Here is a 14,135-nt window from a genome sequence, read left to right on the forward strand (position 1 = left end):
AGGGACCCTATTAAAAGACCTTAGAGTGATTCAAATCAGTTGTTTGCAAGTACCTCAAAAGCAAGTAGCAAAACTAACAACTGGCTGGCCTACAAGCAGATACCAAACAAACTGACTGTACAACAGATGACTCATTTTCTGTTAAAAGCAAGGTGGAAAATTACATAGCCTTGGAAAGCACATTCAACATTAACAATAAAATATGTGAAAATTAGTGAATCGCAACTCATATATATCGCATATTCCAAACCAAATGTTTTGTTAGCAGGTTCTCGCTCCCGAGATAGGTAACTTGCCCTTCGTCCAGGAAATTCAAGTCTACAGTTGAGAGTTGAGGTCGGTCTCGTCATTAGGTGTTTCATGCAATAAAGGTGAACGGTATTTCCCATATGCTTGGTTAAATCATGACAATTGCAAAAACAAAGATTGAAAATTATACAAAAATGCACAAGATTACTACCTGTCTTAAATAACAACAAAGTGCACGACGCTTTCGTGACGAAAGTTGAAACGAAGATCCCGTTATATAGGCAGCGTTAGTGCCCTAGACCGCGCACAAACACAATAGTCGCGCGGTTGCCGGCTCTCAAAAATGTGTGCATTATCGTAGGTTGTATATACAGGGTGGAACCTCTCACGGATGGATAGAAATTCCAAAATAATTTGCTTTTAGGAGCTCGTTAAGCACAACAATTTTTAAAAGAAAAATTTGTATCAGGAGAGATGTGAGGTTGAGGTGTTTCCTTTGAATGATACTGATAAGTACCTAAATTTGTATCAGGAGTCCATAATAAGTCGGAAGGTGTCTGAACAAACTGGCACCTTCCTCTGATGGTGATACCGATGTAACAACTTTAGACAACTGTGTATCAGGATAAAACACACTACGTTTTCGTTTTGACATCACCATGGATATAGGATCCAGAGGTCCTAATGGGCGTTTGTTAATACCCTCTTTCGGCACTCCATTCTTGAGATATGAGGAATTATAACCGATCACGTCAGGTTTGACGTTAAGGTGTCGAGAGAGGAGGGCTGTGTTTGGTAGAAGAGACCTTTCATTGGAGTGCCATGAAGGATAAAACCAATTCCCCCTCCTCAACTCCCTTCGTTTAGACCTACAATTTACCACCATGGAAAAAAGTACCTAATTCTCTGCTGTGGAGAGCGTGTAATTAATAACGCACAAACCCATGTTATATACAGGGTGTGCAAAAAAGTTACGTTCAGTTTCTCAAAACTTTATGTAATTTTGCATATGATTTTCTGACTTGAACTTATTACGCATATAGGGGGGAACAAAAAATCAATATGTGCAGGGTGCTCCAAGCACAATTTTTAGCGCATTTTTTAAGAATTAAAAGAAATGTGGTATTGTTTGCGTTTTGTTCGTCCGTTCGTCGGTCCGGACCCACTTCTGCCGTTTTGAACTACTAGGGGAATGGTCCTACAGTCCTGACATTTTTTGTAGTAGGAAGCCTATACCTTGAAGGTGTGCCAGACGGCCATCAAATTTCACTTTGAAAGTAAAACGTGCATAATTTTTACATACGACAACCAATTGGTCTCAGATTTTGCATACGCATCCCTTTTTAGTCGAGCCTTTATTGGTGCCAAGTTAAACTTTAGAAAATGGGGGGGGGGGGGGGACACATGTTCTCCCCTTCATGGTATTCTAATGAAAGGTCTCATCGAAATAACTTTCCCGTGCGACTCTTTTTCGAGATCAGTGAGCGACGGGTACTGAGGGAGGGGGGAAATTTATTTGATCTTTCATTGTATTCTAATTAAAGGTCTCAACGAAAGGAACCGTTTTCTACCAACTACTGCTCTTCTTTCTGCCCTCTTATCAGTAGGGAGGGGGGGGGGGGGGGGGGGGGAGTGGAACTAGTTTTATCCTTCATGGTACCCTAATGAAAGGTCTCAACGAAAGGAATTCATTTCTATCAACCATAATCCTCCTCCTCGACCTCTTATCGTGATCGAGTGTATTCCCTTATACCTCAAGAACGGATTGTCGGAGGAGGTACTCACAAAGGGCGATTGAGACGTCTGCAAGAAATACATCAATTGGTGATGTCAAAACAAAAGCTATTTCACAAGAGTTATGCACAATGTATACTTGTTTTTATAATAAATAATCCTCGAATACTATATTATTCGTACCTTTTTCTATACAAGCAAATATACTACTAATATGTGGGAATTAGATCATTCTAACATTATTTTTGGATGTTGCTCAAAATCCGTTATTCTCTAGAGGTGTACCTTTAAAAGAATTTTTCGGCATCGGTTTTGATGAAAATTACAAAAAAATGTGCAATCCAAGAAATAGTAGGTACGTTTAAAACTCTGTTTAAAATTAGTAAAATATAGGTTAGTCTAAGCTAAATAATCTTTAGTGCTTAAAGACATTAAAACAAAAAAAATATATCAAGAACGGAGTTGCGATATTGCCGAATGAAAAAGCACGTTATCTCGCCCTCTAACTCGCCCTCTAAGTACAAAAATGACACAGATCAACAATATTATCACTTTAATACATGGAAAACAAATCATTAAGAAACACGTCGGCTATGAAAAGTTTGTACACACCTCAAAAGATAAGCAGACATGACAAGTACATCCAGATAATCAGTTCCACTTTTGCCTAGCGGCTGTACATGAAACAGATGAAAAAAGTCGATACTGGGCAGGACCGCCCTAAAAATGTAATTTCGAAAATAAATTATTGAAATATAACAAACGCACTAAATTCGGACAGTTTGTTTTGGTAGATATATTGAAAATATAGTCGTTGAACAAAACAATTACCTATTTAAAATTTTCACATTATATACACTGTGTCCAAGATAAGGGTGTATATCGTGGGGATCTCAGAAACCGTAGAAGATACGACGATGGGCCAATTACGGAAAAGATGCACAATTAAGTTTTAAGTTAATTAAATTTTTCATTTTCCAGGACATTTGTCCGATACGTTTTTTCGCACGATTAGAGCGTTGTGCGCGGGTGCACCATCCTGTTGAAACAGTTTCCGACTTTTCCTTTTTTTGTGCCGTAAATCGTTGTATTCATAATAAAAATGCTACTCAATACAGTGTGTACTTCTTTTACGGCCTGTATAAGAAGGTGATGATCATTTCTGTGAAACGAAACGTTGAATTAAAAATCTCTCAACGCTGTCTTGTAGACGGTTTTTGTATATGTTCCAAATAACATCACAAAAAAAACGAAATCGGCAAATTTCGGTTATTTTGGCATATCTTCGGAAGTAATCGGAATATTCTGACTTTGTTGAAGGCAATGTTGCCTCCTGTGGCAATTGAGGCACTTACATGAAACTAGCCAACCTGATCCGGTCTCAACCGCATTACGATACTCTGGAAATATGTAAATAAATGAACCTACGTTTAGTTTTGGCTATTTATAGACTTCTCAGGTTACGCTGTTCCAATTGCGCCCGCTTACTAAGAATTGATACGCGGTCCACTGTTCTACGCTGGCCCATTGGATCCTTGGTACCTGTATAAAAATATAGGCTCATTATAAATTTTAATTGTATGAACGGCAAGGGCTGTAGAGCGTTGATGCGCATGTGCGGTTAGTGAGGCAGGACTATATACGTAAAACGGCGACAATTTTCAGTTATGATTCCTCACGGAAAGAAAAATAGACACTTATTATGAGAGTCACCTTAGCGTACCAGTAAAGGATAATTAAAAACGATACTATCATGAATCATAATCGGTGATAAAACATTTTTTAAGAGCTCCAGAAATTAATATATTGTAAAGGAACGAGATAGTAGAAACAGTCGCAGTGAAACTTTTGGAAGAGTCGGGCGTTGCAAAGGTACACGGTACTTATGATCTGTATCAGTAAACTACTGCAAGAAATTGGTGTTTTTTCATGTTGTTGATACCTAGGACATCATGTTTTTGGGTTGCCATTTCTGTAAAGTACACTGTACAGCTTCCACTTAATGCGTGGGCTTGATAATGTATAAATTTAACTGTAAAGATTGTTACCAAATTGGGCAAACAATAAGGCGCATTCAAAATTCATTTTAACTAGCGCGTTCATTTTGGTATCCTATTCGCAAGAACAAATCAAGCCTAATACGTTTTTCATGGTTGGAGAAGGTTGATGAAATACCTCAGTTTTAAAAATTGTGTGTGGTGCAACGTTTAAACGTCAAACGAATGGGTCAATAAACTGTACCACGAGGGTAATTAAGAGCTGATACATTCAGAATTAATTTGGGCGCAGCCATTGTTCTTTTAAACGACAATAAGTTATGCAGTTATGATTTACATTTGCATTATTTCCTAATCAAAAGTCGATTAACGCAACACGAAACAAATGAATTCCGCATGGAGAGAGAGCGAGTTACGAAAGGACAAATGGAGCTATTCTCGGAACACGGTCGAGTAATTATAATTAAATTGGTTCATTGTTAATTTTCCGTTAATACATTAAAGCGGATAGCGATTAGAGTATGTTACCGTCTTGGCGAATTCTCTTTGAAGTTAATCCAAGGCTAACTTGGCCGTGGGTGTATAAAGATAAAGACAGGATTGGTATATCGCTTATGGCCACGTCCTACTAGCGGCAGGCAGTCAGCAGCTTTCTCCTGAGCACTAAATTAATTTTATAGCGGTACACACGTGTGCACTACGACTTTTGCACGCCCAACGATTCATTCACAAAACGTAGGTATTCTACATACAAATTTATAATCAGTGCTTCTTGGGCAAAAGTTGGGACGACGAGGTCAGTTACATATTTAACCGGAAAAAATAAGAGCAAAAACGCCACGGATCTATTTTTGCATTACCTAATGCATGATGCATGCCCTCCAGACACTCCACAATTTTTGGCGTGCCAGTCTGTTTTTACCGCGCTAAAAAGTTCTATTTTAATTGCATTTTCTTGATTGGATGACCACGCATCGACGATCGAACGTCGGATTCATTCATAAGTTTTTATTTCGCGATGCCGAAATAAAATTGCGTCATCGCACGCTCGAAGGGGCGTCCTTTCAATTAATACTCAATGAATCCTACGCGCCATTTGTCATAAATTTTTATTAAACGTTTACCGTCTCCAACTGTTAGTCCTCCTTCACCGCCGAATCGGAGAATAGGTAAGGAGCGTCGTGTGCGTGGGACTTTCATTTCCATACATCATTGACCAGAAGGTTTACGCAGTTACGAAAGCAAAAATTTACTTACCACGCATCCAGCGGATGGGGGTCCCAAGCAGCTAATCTTCAAATGAGTGCAAGCACTGATATCTGCCGAAAAGCCAAATTTCTTCCAATTCTTTGAAATCTTAGAAAATCATATTTGAAAACACTCACTTGAAGAAAGACTTTTTGGATGTCAGAGTCTGTCTGTCCGTGCTCGTGTTTTAGAAACGTTTGGTACACATGTTCTTAAGGGTATAAGAAAGGTCACCATTGTTTTCCAGTTACGTACACTAACGGGCCAAAAGTTACAGCCTAAAAACTACCCGGACCTCCAAAAAAAGGGTGTCTTTTATAATTCTTGTTACAAATATCATATGAATGCCCGTAGAAGATAAATATGTATGTAGTAGCGACAGGACGAACAGACGGACGGATAAAGTGGCCACAATAGTTTTTTTTTCATTTTTATGGAAATGCGCTAAAAAGTTACATAATTCGAATCTGGTTATATTATGTAAAGCAAAATACATATACGTAGTGTTATATTGAAAATGTAATTAATAATAATTGTACGAGTATCACTAAACCCAAATCGCTAATGTGTTTTTGCATGTTTTTGAGGAGTTGGTGTTTTTACAAGAATCCGATTACTTTATAGAGAAAGAGAAAGGACTCGCTAACTTCTCATATTTAACCTATCAAATTTAAATCGTTCGGTATTTATTTTGGTGTGCGCGCGGAAAATGGATCACTTATCGGACGAAGGTAATTGTGAAAAAAAATAGTCGCAAGTAAACCGTAAAGGCCAATCGAGAGGCCAATGCTCCAAGAATCAGGAAACGCTAAAGATAAGAACGTATTAGTTTTGGTATTCGTTTATCTTTCTTTTTCTAATGGAGCTCATTATCTAATCTTAGGTTTAAGATCTGCCAATAATTCGTTTTACCCTGTACAATTTATAGTTGACGTTCGTGCAATAATTGGGAATAGTAATAACAGTTTTGCGCTTTCCTGATAACTTATCGAACTACTTGTATAGTACCGAAATCGAGTACTTAGTTCTTTGATACCAAAATGATTTATGACAGGATTACTAACAGCAGTCTTACTTATTTAGAACGTATCAAGAGAATAGTGATTTCTGTACAAAAAACTTTAATAACATTTTAATTTATAACAAAGTATTAAATTTATTCTTTTGTTACAGTGAGAAGGTGTTACTGTGAGGGGCACTGTCCAAATGAGATGATCAATGGCACTTGTGAAATTAAACCGGGCGGTCAGTGTTTCACAGCGATCGAGGAGGATTGGGACCGGGAGACCGGGACGTTCGTTTACGATACCACCTACGGCTGTTTTCCGGCTGATGAGCGAGGATTTCTGCAGGTACATTTTTTAGCGAAATGTTTAAAATGTATTACTGTGTGCAATGGTATGCGGCCCCTACACCATCCACCTGTCCAGCTAACTCAAAACCAATCAAAATTGTCACTTAGAATTTTATCATCTCTCCTGGTACACTTCCACTTAAATGTCTCAATATTGATAGACTCGGTGACCACGATAAACTTCCGAATATTCCAAAGAACTAACTACAGAAATTTTAATTAACACCTCAAATAAATCTGGGGCACAATTGGAAAAAAATGACTGTCTGGGTGGCACAATGGATAAACTCACCATTAATTGATTGACAATGACAAAAATGTTTAACGCAACCCATACAAAAAATAAAACAAAATCCCTGTAAGAAAGAATAGCTTAAGCTTGTTTGGACATATTACTCCGCACGCAGACGGCCAACAATTAATAAAATAAGAGATCATAAATTACTTAGTTTTTTTTTTAAATATGTCGTGTCGTACAACGTTTGCAATATAGGGCACATTAAACTCACATACACGCTGGCAGCTTCTGAACTTCACTTTGCTTTACAACACAGAATTAGTTGACGAACAAAACTGACTCGATGAATAAGATGAACAAATTTTCGGTAGCTGTTTGGACGGTAGAAACTTTTAATAAAAAGAGAACCTTAACAAAAGGGATCCCTACACTGCTTTGTTTTTCAACTCATCAGTACTTTCTGTACCTAATAGGACAATACGCGTTAAAATCCTTACACAACTTTGGTAAACTTGCTTCTGCACAGAGTAATTGTAAAAAATGACGGACTGCGTCTTCAGCAAAACATATTATTATTATTATCCCTCTCTTGTTTTGGGCCCTCAACAGGCATGCGCTCAATTACAGAGTGACCCGCATAATGCTATTTAGAGGTGCCTCTGCAGAAGGTCTTAAGTTGGTCTATACTACTCCGGTATTTACCTTGCGAATTAGGAAAACTGCATGAAAACCTAATTCGGAGTAGCCGGTAGAATGCTCCGAACTGGTCTAAGGTAATTTCCATCTCCGCCACAGATGAAAAATTCACCTCAACCCAGGTTCGAACACCCGACCTCCGGATTTATAACCCAATGCTCTACCACTGAGCAAATAGGGTTGACTGCCGGTACTAGCGTAAAAAAATGTACACGCTTTTCAATCGTTGTGAAAAAACTAGCAGCAGCAGCAGCCTCGTTTACTCGTCTATTATTTAAAGAAACACCACTTCCACCATCAAATAAACTCCCGTAAAGCACCCTCTCGCGCCCACGCAACAACCACCCGCATAGCACCGGACACGTGCCTACTAGAGTGCGAAAACGACAATAACCTACCCTAACCAGTAGAGGGCACCAAAGAACATACACATAATACAGGGGTAAACGTAACTGGGCAAGGAACTCACTCGGGTCCCATGTCCAAACTACACCTTCGCTACCCGGCGACCCGAGATACGCTCCGAACGAAGTGTCGAATTCATTGTGATTTTCCGGTTCCGGTCGTTTTTGTGTATCTGTGAGCAGTACCTACTCAGCATACCTGAAGTTAACGACTCCTGTTTGTGTTATGTTAGTAATATTAGTCGATACTTTCATTGTTATAGGACTTGAATAAAGTCACCGCGTGTAAGTAGTTTACCTTTAAACAGTGCATTAAGCGTCCACCACTCTTCAACCCGGCTAACACTCTTTTAAAAATTTTTAAATAACTCGTCAATCAACGACGGAACTCGCCAAACGTCCCACTTATCCAAAATGACAGGCACCATTCTTTAAAACACCTTATCTCTTAACAACGATAAAACACGTTCGTAAATTAATGTTCACCTGATAAGACTCCTTATCGCAACGACCAGATGTGTCATACTTCTAACATTCTAAAATTTAAACAAGGATTTGCATTAACAACATTTTTAAAAGGAAAACAACACTGGCATACCAATTCAAATGAAACGAACAAACTACGTGTTCATTTCGCAAATAATCCCTCAGGATGTCTCGCCATTATTTTTTGTGTTTAGACCGAAATAACGTCTATATATGTACCTTGTCTTGCATTCGATGCACGTCGTTGTATCAAAATTTGTTTCTTTGTACCGGGTGACCCAATACGACTGTTGTTGGCGATATATTTTGAGTATTTTCAAAATGCGACCATCGTTGCTCACATCTTCTATTTGAGTTATATTTTACAATGCATCGTGTTTTATTTGTTTAATTTTCCAAGGCCTCTACCTAAAAGTGTAGGGTCCTTTTCCAAACAATCTTTCGCGCCATCGACAAATAACGGAAATACGTCAAATAAGATACAATTTAAGCATTTTAATTAATTAATTAATTAATCTCATTTTCCCAATATTTGAGGTTAGGAACGAGATTTTGAAAAACGGTTTTCACTGGCCTCTTTGGTTATTATTTGGCTACTTTTCCATAAAGAAAAAGTTATGTCATTCTATTTGATTTTTTTAATTTTTTTAAGATTTTGGATCATAGTGTCAAAACTAACCCCCTGGCGGAGAAGGATTCAACTAAATTAACTATATTTTGGTTGATTCTTGTTGCTTTTCAACGATACCAAATTTGTTACAATCGGTCAAACGGTTAAGAAGTTAAAGCAGGTTATTGCAACAACAATTGAACGCCCCCACGCCATCTTTGTTTTTGAAATAACTGAGTTTTTGTTTTTACGAAAATGATAGATAAACTGGTTCTCTTTAAAAATGTGAAAAAAGAATGTTTAGTTTATTATGCGAAATTTAAAGAAAATGCAATTTTAAAATTTAAGATGGCAGTTACGCCCTCTGGTGGTCATTTTTAGAAATATTTTCCAGCGATTCTTCATGACCAATTTACCCAATTATTTTGTTTACTCTTTGGCGCTCACGACAAACAGAGAGAGGGGTAGACTCTACAGCTCGCTCCTGAGAAAGGTGGGCGTCATGCGGTCCCATTCCAGTCGGGGCTCGTTCTTGACTGGGCAACAGAAGCTCCGCTCATCATTAGATGTTGATGTGAGAGGATTCAAGAGACAGTGGCATGTCCCATTATGGTCGTAAGGTAGAAACTTTGTTATTCGTGGAGCGTTTTTTAGCGCATTTTCCATTGTGGGGTTCCCTTCGTCCTTCCGAGGCCTTAACTACTATTACAGTGTTTTAAGATATTTAGTTTGTTCTTTTTGAATTCGGTAGATAATAACTCTAGCACCTCAACCAACAAAAATTTTTGGCGATTAATGTGCGCTTGCGCAGTCTGCGGAATGTTAAGTTTTATATTTATGGAGATATTTTTGAAATTTTAACCACAGATGCTTCTAGTAAAGACAAGCATATCGCATACTGTAAAAATCAGACGTGCGCACTGCGCAATGACAACTTTCTTATTTTATTTAGCCTTTATTTTTGAGTGGGCGGGGTTTCAGCCAAGGCTGCTCTACCAATCCAACCCACTATACATTTACAAATAACCATGACCGAACCCGGATTCAAACCAAGGACCCTTAGCACCACAGTTCAGCTTTTTAACTGAACTGCGCTACACGAGCCGGCCGGATTCTTGTAGTAAAGGCAAACTTATCGCATATTTTACACATCAGACGTGTGCATGCCCAGACTGTGCAATGCTTACTTATAAGAATATTTATGCTATGACATAACTTATTAGCCGTTAAGTGACCTTTCAGGAAGTACTTAAGGCGAAAACCTTTTTTCCATTTTTTTCTGATAATAGGAGAATAGAGTTTTTTTAAAACAAGCGGATACTTTATATGTCAAAAATTGAGGATAGATCATCTATATCTAATGTGCTGAAAAATTGACCATGCGCATGCGCGGATCTCATTATCTTATTTTTAGAAAGATTGAGCTAAAAACTGAAACCTAGACTTTTTTCAATAAACGTTAAGCGTTTTTTCTGTGGAGCGTTTTTGGAAAATTGTGACTCCGCAAAAACCCAACTTTCTTATTTATAATCATAGATGCTTCTAGTAAAGACATCGCATATCGTGAAAACTAAATGTGCCCATCCGCAGATTGAACTGCGCAATGGAAACTTTTTCATTCATAGAGATCTTTCTTTTAATTTTTAACTATGTACACATATCGCTCAAAATCATGTGTGCGCATGCGCAGACTACGTAATGTTAACTTTCTTACGCACTTTCTATGTCCTTCCGTCCGGGGCCTTGACTGCTAGAGTTTCCAAGATATTGGGATTCGTTTGTTTTTATTCGATAGCTAAAAGAGAGCAAATGTCAAATATTACTTATAGAAACGACGCATAATAACGACACTTTTCATTAGTAATCTTTTGTAGTTTCAACGCTTCATACCTTATACTCTATTATTGACAGTTCCATACATGTATATGTCGGAGAACGCAATTAAATAAATAAATAAACAAATTCGCTAAGCAAAATGTTAATATCCAAATTCCGTGCATATTATCCAGCGGTTCAACAATTATACTGGCTATAATCGCTACCTACTAAGTAGTTTTATAGACTATTAACTGACTATTGGGGAGATAATGTTTTGATACCAAGCACCTTACACAGTGACTGTGTTCCGTTACACTACCCCCTGCTTTTTTAAAACACAGTTGCATCTTAACTTTGATTTCTTCATTCAAAAAGGGTGCGTCAAAAGATAAATATACTTTCATGTTTTTTTTTAAATTGCAGTGTAAAGGGCGGATTGTACCACATCAACGCGGAAAATCGATCGAATGCTGCGATGGTTACGACTTTTGCAACAAGGACCTCAGGCCGCATATAGAAGAGCGAACTACCACCGTCTCGCCTTCTGTATTGGAAGAGGGCGAAAATATCCCGTACATCGTCCTATTGGCATCTGTAACGTTATGCATAACCGTCTTCCTTCTGGTGATCGCGTGCGTATATCTACGCTATCGCAAAAAAGAGGATCACAGAAAGCAGCAATATTACAATAAGCACTACCCCCCGCATCGTTATCCTAACGTCGAAATGCTTCCAAACGCCACCCTCTCCAACTTCATAGAGCAAACTAGCGGATCCGGCTCTGGCTTGCCGCTTTTAGTGCAACGGACGATCGCGAAACAAATGGAAATGGTCCGTTCGATCGGTAAAGGTCGATACGGCGAGGTTTGGTTAGCGAAGTGGCGAGGCGAACGAGTCGCCGTCAAAATCTTCTTCACCACCGAGGAGCAGTCGTGGTTCAGAGAAACGGAAATATACCAGACGGTTCTGATGCGTCACGAAAACATACTCGGCTTCATCGCCGCCGATATTAAGGGAACGGGGTCCTGGACGCAAATGTTGCTCATAACTGACTATCACGAACACGGGTCACTGTACGATTATTTGCAAAATCACGTCCTGGATCCCTCCTCGCTCTTAGTCATGTCGTTTACCATCGCTAGCGGATTATCGCATCTGCATACGGAAATATTCGGCACCAAAGGAAAACCCTCGATAGCCCATCGTGATATTAAAAGCAAAAACATACTGGTGAAACGCAACGGAGAGTGTGTCATTGCCGACTTCGGGCTGTCTGTCAAATACCTCAGCGACACCAACGAGATTGACGTACCGCCTAATGAGCGAAGCGGTACCAAACGGTACATGTCTCCCGAAGTATTAGATCGATCGATTAATATTAACCACTTTGACGCCCACAAAATGGCCGACATGTACTCCTTCGGACTGGTTCTTTGGGAGATGTGCAGGAGATGTATGACGGGCGATAAAATAAAAACCGCCGACGATTACGTGGTGCCATATTACAATTGTGTGCCTAACGATCCGAGTTTTGAGGACATGCTCCATGTGGTTTGTGTTAAAAAAATAAGACCCCAAATTCCGTTACGGTGGGAGACCGAGGACGTTCTGCAGACGCTTTCGAAAATAATGCAGGAGTGTTGGCACAGTAATCCGGCAGTTAGACTGACCGCTCTTAGGGTTAAGAAGACGTTATCGAAGTTAGATACGGACATTACCAGTAAAATTGTTTAGCGTCGATATCGGTGTTTATAAATCACTCGTTGGGTACATTTTTCATGTGTATTATTAGTTAATTTTGTTTTGAGAGAAATGTGATAAACTACTAGACATTTTGCCATCGGTTTTTTAAGTTGTTTGTGCGCCTGCGCGATCTGGACAGTGCTGCATTATAAAACACTGTATGGTCGAATCAATAAAATTGTTATAATGAGTGTTAATATTAAATAGACATAATAGCACACTCTCGCTAAATTTTAGTGAAAATTTACACTGTAAAGCCATAATGTGCTGTGATTGAATCTTTTATTTATATTTTTCTCACTTAAATTGAATCATTTGGGACTACGGAAAAGCCTCAGCAGCAAAACTTATAGAGTTGCAACTTTGTGTGTTTTTATGAGTAACAGTTTGCATCTAGCGAGAGTTTGAAATTATCTTAATGTCGATTGTATCGAATCGTAAGTGGAGGATTCACACAAACGCAATTACCTTTATGTACAAAACTGATTTTGTAAATAATTAAGTAGATTGTTTTATATATACATATACAAACATAACGAAGTAACTAAGGTTCGATTGTAGAAAAACGGTTTAGCTGATGAACCGAAAAAATCGCTTTACTACAATCCCGTGATAAAAGTTTTATTATTAGAGAAAACAATATTAGAATTGAACGTTAAACACGCCAATGTATTACGCGCGTCCGTTAGAAACGATACATAAAATCTATTCCATCAGATTCGGTGCTCATACGACAATCTCTGATTTCACAGTATGGATGTGAGGCGAATGTTCACACAGCTTTTGTTTTTTAACACCGGTTACAAATATGCACAGTTATTAAATATTTTCATATTTTATTCTGTACATTGTTTTGTTTTTGTTGTTCAAATTAATGAATTGCTCAAGTTATTTATACAGTTTTAGCATGTGCCTGTATTACGATATTGTGGACCAACTTCAAAAATTTGTAAAATTTATTTTGTGCTTCGGGTCATTATTATGGGTGACCTCGTTACATTGCAGTAGGCCGAGCGACTAATACGTGCATTTATGCTAATCTATTAATTTGATAGTTTATACTTTACAAATTGCACGGTGTTAATTAACGTTATTTAGATATTTAAAGGGCCTGGAAATATATCTGCTGGATTCAAAAATCTTCCTTGTCATAAGCAAGAAACTATGAGGCTCATTTAATATCTTGGATAATGTTACTCAACATCCTGTATATAATAAATTTCCGTATGAACGTTGTAGTAAATCCTGAAAGACTGATATTTGAATGTTGTAGACCTACATGTATGTTCTATTGTATAAAAAATGTATAAATAAATAGTACATGATATCGAACTTTATTGAACTTGTATTTTTTGAGTTTTCTTTATCACTCGATAGTGAATTTTTGTTATACAAAACCTTAGCGTTAAAAAGCCGATATGAAACCATCCTTTAATTGAACAATAAATGGATTGTATAAAAAAAGAAAATAAAATTGTGCTGAATTAGTCGCCCATTCCTATGAAAATTCAAAATGCTTTAATCTACTTCATTTAAGCGTTAATCGATTCTACCTAGT

At 38.1% G+C, this 14,135-nt stretch overlaps 1 protein-coding gene across 2 annotated transcripts in view; it reads left to right on the top strand.

Annotated features, from left to right (window-relative positions):
* LOC116177804 (bone morphogenetic protein receptor type-1B) overlaps positions 1-13,914 on the top strand; it is a 95,099-nt gene extending 81,185 nt beyond the window's left edge. For both annotated transcript variants that reach the window (XM_031496912.1, XM_031496913.1), the window contains exons 2-3: positions 6,402-6,580; positions 11,258-13,914. In XM_031496912.1, coding sequence (XP_031352772.1) covers positions 6,402-6,580; positions 11,258-12,568 — 1,490 coding nt within the window. In that variant the 3' untranslated portion in view covers positions 12,569-13,914. The remainder of the gene's footprint in view (positions 1-6,401; positions 6,581-11,257) is intronic.
* Positions 13,915-14,135: the final 221 nt, after the last annotated feature.

This window comes from Photinus pyralis, unplaced genomic scaffold (assembly GCF_008802855.1).
Source record: "Photinus pyralis isolate 1611_PpyrPB1 unplaced genomic scaffold, Ppyr1.3 Ppyr1.4_LG8, whole genome shotgun sequence".
NCBI classification, from domain to species: Eukaryota; Metazoa; Arthropoda; class Insecta; order Coleoptera; family Lampyridae; genus Photinus; species Photinus pyralis.